The sequence below is a fragment of the Marmota marmota genome, unplaced genomic scaffold (assembly GCF_001458135.2).
Source record: "Marmota marmota marmota unplaced genomic scaffold, marMar, whole genome shotgun sequence".
NCBI lineage: Eukaryota > Metazoa > Chordata > Mammalia > Rodentia > Sciuridae > Marmota > Marmota marmota.
In genome coordinates this window covers 31098389-31104697 of record NW_026000174.1, presented here as the reverse complement: position 1 = coordinate 31104697, position 6309 = coordinate 31098389, and the positions used below count along the sequence as shown (strand labels likewise).

The following is a 6309-nucleotide window of genomic DNA, read 5'->3' as shown; positions in this document are numbered from 1 at the left end:
GTTTGTATCATAAATACAAACTACAGCCACATGACCGGTTATAGAAATGAGGATTATAATTGCCATAGATAATTCTTCCCTATTCCATTAAGAATATGTTTGGGCAAACTTTCACATGCACTAAGAGGAAATAATTATTACTCTCCTGTTATTCATCATGTAATGTAATATTGACTGATTTAACATCAGTAATGTTTTTGTTTTTGTTTTTTTTTATTCTGGGGAAAGAACTAGTGCATTCTGTTGTAGCAAGGACAGTCATGTTAGGTGGAATTATAACCTTGTTATTGTGTTTATTTGGAGACTGAGTATGATGTAAAGAGTCATATTTGGATATCAAGTTGACAAAGGGTGTAACTGTAATGGTTAATTTGAATTGTCAACTTGATTGAATTAACAGATGCCAAGGTTAAAGAGGGTTATGGGTGTGTCAATGAGGGTGTGTATAGGAATGATTGGCATGTGGGAGAGCCAACTGAAATGGAGACCCTCCTAGGTATGGGCAGCACTGACCAATTGGGTGATGGCTTGAATGGAATAAAAGAAGCAGCAGTTGATGCAAGCTTGATTCTTCTTGATCCGGTTCTTGATTGCTGCACATTCATCTGAAGATATCGAACTCTTGCTTCTTTGCTCTTCCAAAGTGGACTCTGATAGTGATTCTCTAGAAGACTTAAGTCTCAGACTGTGGTAGCACTGTTGGTCCTTCTTGTTCTGGGGTTTCCGCCTTTTGGACTGTGCAGCTACTGATTCTTCCAGCTCTCCAGCCTGCAGACAGACATTGTGAACTATCCAGCTTCTGATCACCTAAGCCACCCTAATAAGTCCTCTTTTTATAATTATATTTCTTGTTCATTATGTTCCCATAGAGAACCCTGATTAATAAACTTGTTAACACAGTCCAATTTAAAAATAGAAACAAAAAATTTACTCTTCAAAAATGTAATCTTTCTTTCATTCTTTTTGTGGTGCTGGGAATAACCCAAGCTCCACACATGCTAGGCAAGTACTTTAACACTGAGTTACAACCAGGCCCCTAAAATAAAATCTAAACTAATAAAAGATAAAATAACAAAACTAACACTAACACAATGTTGCTTCTAACAAATAGAGCTTAGGAAGCCATTCACCTTTTATTTGATATACTCTGTGGCATGGAGAAAGGAGTTGGAAACATGCACATATTAGTGATTTAACAAAGCAGTTTCCTAGTTGGAAGCCTTCCAACATGGCTCATATTGCTTGGCATTGCTTGGCAGGTGGCAGCTAGACTCCAACACAGCAATCATTTAAAGGAAGGAGGGCAGGAAGTGGTGGGCACAGGCAAGAGTTGGGTAGATAGGAGTAGTGCCACATCAAGTGTTGAGAAACCACTCATGATGAACCTGATGCAACAGACTTCACACTCTCACTGCCCAGCAGGTCTCTGCACAGGAAAAACTGGGCTGTCCAGTATCTCGATAAGACTTACGCAGGCAGCAAACTTCCCTCCAGCTCCAGAAGGCACTTCTTCTCCAGCCAGAGAGCTATCCTGTAGCAACTGTCCATCCTGGAGGCTCTTCCTTTCAACACAGGCCAACTTGCCACATCCAGCAAGAAGAATGGAGGAAAGGTAAGACTGCTGTGTCTTTCCTCTCTGTCCATGTCCTCATTGGGTGGAGTGTTCATGGAGCCGTAAGGCCCACAGGAGAAAAGCACATGAAGCTTTCCTCCTGGTGGCTTTGGTGCTTTCAAGCTTTACTGTGGAGAATTCAAAGCTGCTAACCAAGACTATTAATTAGAGTCCATCCTCTTGCATGTAACCTTAAGGCATCTGCAAACTTTTCAACTGATGGACTCAAATGATTGTATTTTCTGACCAGGGAATCCATTCCATGGTCCAGCAACATCTGAGGCAATTGTAGTTCACCTCCAATAGCTGAGCTGATGGCAGATCTCAGCCAGTGGTCTTGAAAAATACCATCTACCTACTTAACCTAGAGCAAAGGCACTATTCCAGTCACATAGATAAAGTGAGAGTATGCTCTGCACACCCAGGGACAGTAGCAACTGCCTATTCAAAACCTAGGCTAAACCATTAGTGAAGGTCTACCCCTACCAAAGAACATCACTAACAGTCAAAATAAAAATATGATTGTCTACACAAATGTATAAAATCGCGCACACACACACACACACACAAACACACACACCTTACCAAGACTCAGGAAATCATGACACCTCCAACACAAAGCTCACACAAAAGATGCTAAACAAAGAGATGTCTAAGAAGCGACATAGAAAAAAATCAGAAAACTCGTATTTAAAAGTTCAGTGAACTTAAAGATCATACATATAAAAATTAGTTATGGTGAGGGTGAAAGTAATCATCTCCCACAAAGATACTAATTTAAACAGCTCTTCCTTCACCAAAGTACATTCACAAGAGCTAAGGAAGCCAGAGAAGAGACTGGTTTTAGTATAATAAAAAGAAAGTCCCATTGAAGAAGGCAGGAAGGAAAGAGTTAGCCACATCAAACTTCCTTCAAACTGAGTGTAGAAAATGCCTACCACTTGAAAGAGGAAAAGGAACTTAAGTTCAGGCTTTAGACTTGAAACCCAATACCAGGCCCATCACAGTCAAACATCCTGCCCGACAGAGCACACAGCCCCTGCCCCCAGTCCAGTATCCAAAAACTGATTCTCTGGACTTCATTAGCAAGGGGATCAAGGGACTGTCTCCAACCACCCTCCCTCAATGTCAGGTAACACATCATGCAGCAGACTCCACCTGCTAGGAGGTAGGGCAGCACAGTAAGCACAGGACTTTACCTCAGAAATCAGTGCCAGATGCTCTACAGTGAAACATAAACCTAGGCAGAGCCTAAATGCCCAAGTCGACAGGCAAAACATTGCAGACAGAATGTAGACGTGCCCTGGCCCCAGGCAGACAGGAACAGACTTTTATTTTGGCCAACATCACCATAAGTCTCAATGTGGGCCTGGAGAACACCCTCAAGATTTTTAAGGTCCTTGAAACTATGACACTCAGGTGTGACCCAGCTTAGAATCAGCCAAGGGAAGATTGCCTTTATCCCCTGCCCCAATCTCAGGCTGCACAGAAGGAAGCAAAACTCCATCCACTGGGGATTAACAAAAGGTAGTAAGCATAGGATCTTGTCTTGGAACTCAGTGTTGAGCCAGTGACAGCTATCACTGTGCAGATCCTTATAGCCCCTATCTTTAGGCAGGTATCCATAGATAGATGTGTCGACCTGCCCTGCTACCAGACAGAGAGTCAAGTGGCTCAGTTGATTGGACTTGTGTCCTGGCCAGAATCACCTGTGGATATTGGCATGGGTCTCAGCCTTGACTTTACTATATAGCAGCAGGCAGCCTATGACAGCATGGGTCCTGGTGTACACCTGTGCTGCACTGTTTTAAGTAGGCTGTGCAGTCTAAGTGTGATCCAATATGGTGGCATTAGAGGGCCACAGGATGGCCCACTCTATCGCCACACAATTTAGGCAATACAAACAAAGGATGAATAATTTTCTGTCTGGGGGCAGAAAATGGAGGTAGGAACTAAGTTTTAGAACAGAAGCTTGGAGCTGGTCCTCTATGGTTATGCTCAGAGCTGGAGAGAACCCCACAGTGCCAAACTGCATAGTGTTTTGTTTTGGTTTTTATTGAATTTATTAATACACAACAGCAGAATGCATTATAATTCTTATTACACATATAGAGCACAATTTTTCATATCTTTGTATATAAAGTATGTTCACACCAATTAATGTCTTTATACATGTACTTTTTTTGCATTACAATTCTTAATACACATATATACCACAATTTTTCATATCTCTATCTGTATATAAAGTAGGTTGACACCTAATTCATGTTTTCATACATGTACTTTGGATAATGATGTCCATTACATTCCACCATCCTTGCTAATCCCCTGCCTCCTCCCTTTCCCTCCCTCCCCTTTTCCCTATCTAGAGTTCATCTATTCCTCCCATGCTCCCCCTCCCTACCCCACTATGAGTCAACATCCTTATATCAGAGAAAACATTCAGCATTTGTTTTTTGGGGATTGGCTAACTTCACTTAGCATTATCTTCTCCAATGCCATCCATTTACCTGAAAATGCTAGGATTTTATTCTTTTATTGTTGACTAAAATTCCATTGTGTATATATGCCACATTTTTTTTATCCATTCATCCACTGAAGGGCATCTAGGTTGGCTCCACAGTGTAGCTATTGTGAATTGTGCTGCTATAAACATTGATGTGGCTGTGTCCCTGTAGTATGCTGTTTTTAAGTCCTTTGGGTATAGTCCGAGGAGAGGGATAGCTGGATCAAATGGTGGTTCCATTCCCAGATTTCCAAGGAATCTTCATACTGCTTTTAAGATTGGCTGCCCCAATTTGCAGTCCCACCAGCAATGTATGAATGTACCTTTTTCCCCACATCCTCACCAACACTTATTGTTGTTTGTCTTCATAATAGCTGCCATTCTGACTGGAGTGAGATGAAATCTTAGAGTAGTTTTGATTTTCATTTCTCTGATTGCTAGAGATGATGAGTATTCTTTCACATATTTGTTGATTGATTGTATATCATCTTCTGAGAATTGTCTGTTCAGATCCTTGGCCCATTTCTTGATTGGGGTATTTGTTTTTTCGATGTTTAGCTTTTTGAGTTCTTTACATAACCTAGAGATTAGTGCTCTATCTGATGTGTGAGGGGTAAAAAATTGCTCCCAGGATGTAGGCTCTCTGTTCACCTCACAGATGGTTTCTTTTGGTAAGAAGAAACTTTTTAATTTGATTCCATCCCATTTATTGATTCTTGGTTTAATTCTTGCGCTATAGGAGTTTTATTAAGGAAGCTGGAGCCTAAGCCCACATGATGAAGATTAAAGCCTACTTTTTCTTCTATTAGACGCAGAATCTCTGGTTTAATTCCTAGGTCCTTGATCCCAAACTGCATAGTGTTGGCCAGATAAGTTATCTGTTCCTACATGGCATCTGGCAGAATATTGTGGAGACAAACTATACCTTTTAGGCACTCCCCTGGATCATTCAGAAGAACACACCAACTGTGGTTTTGGGGAAAGCTTGGACTTGGACTAACTACCCCCTAGTGGTGAAACAGCAATAACACCAACAACAAAATCACAAACCTGGAAGGAGGGCATTATCTAGTTATGAAACAGAAAAATGAACCACAGACTCAAAGAAAATAAGTATGTCAGTTAGAATTTCTGGAAGGATGGGCATAGTGTCAGATTGTAAAAACTGGAATAAATACTCAACCCTTCAATATGCAGACCATGTAAGCCACCAAGGATCAAAATCCGTCAGGAAGGGCGGAGAGTAGAGTATGTGCTTGGAATGCGTAAGACCTCTGGTTCAATTTCAGGTACCAATAAATAAATAAATAAATAAATACAGGACTTTCATTCTCACCTAATGAACAAAACAAAATTCCAGACAATGACCATAAGGTAATCAACATTTGCAAACTGATAAGTAGGACAGATAATTCAAATGTGGGGTGTATGAAGGAAACCAAGCAAGCTTCAAAAAACACAGAGGAACAATTCAAGACTCAATCAGAGAACAGAGAGAATGAAGTGATTTTTTTAAAATGAAACAAATCTTTGAGCTGAGAAGTACACTACTTAAAATTTTAAAACACAATAGAAGGCATAAATAGCAGGGTAGATCAAACAATCAAAACCAGTGAACTCAAAGTTAGTCTGTATGGTAGGACATAGTTAAAGGAGAAAAAAAGCAAAAACAAAAAATGAAGGGAAATGAGAATGAATATTCATGAGAGCTTTGGGATAGCCTTAGAGAATAATATTTTACGTTGTTGGGATTCAAAAGGGACATGAGAAGGCCAAGGGGACAGACAAATCATTCAAACAGATAAAAATGAAAAAGTACCCAAACATAGAGATGGTACAAATACCCAAGTACCACAAGGTCAAAGGTCAGGAATCAGAGTCAACTCAACCATGTATACACCAAGACATGACCATCAAGCTTTCAAACCTTAAAGACTAATATAGAATTCTCAAAGGATAAGAAGAAAGGAATAAGCAACACATAAGGGTGTTATAATTTATCTGTCTGCAGACTTCTCAGAAAAAAAAGCTTTACAGGCCAAGAGGAAGTAGGATGAGATTTTCACAGTCCTGAAGGAAGAGAACTACTGACCAAGAATACTATGCATATCAAAGCTAGGCTTGAAAATGAAGGAGACATAAAGGTATTCCCAGACAATCTAAAGCTGAGAGAATTTATGAGCACCAGACT

General features: G+C 40.3%; 1 protein-coding gene across 1 annotated transcript in view; it reads left to right on the top strand.

The window, feature by feature from the left end:
• The first annotated feature begins 1400 nt into the window (after positions 1-1400).
• Positions 1401-6309, top strand: part of LOC107158233 (mas-related G-protein coupled receptor member X1-like) — a 13791-nt gene continuing 8882 nt past the window's right edge. Inside the window, exon 1 of the mRNA XM_015504704.2 lies at positions 1401-1612. Coding sequence (XP_015360190.2) covers positions 1602-1612 — 11 coding nt within the window. The 5' untranslated portion in view covers positions 1401-1601. The remainder of the gene's footprint in view (positions 1613-6309) is intronic.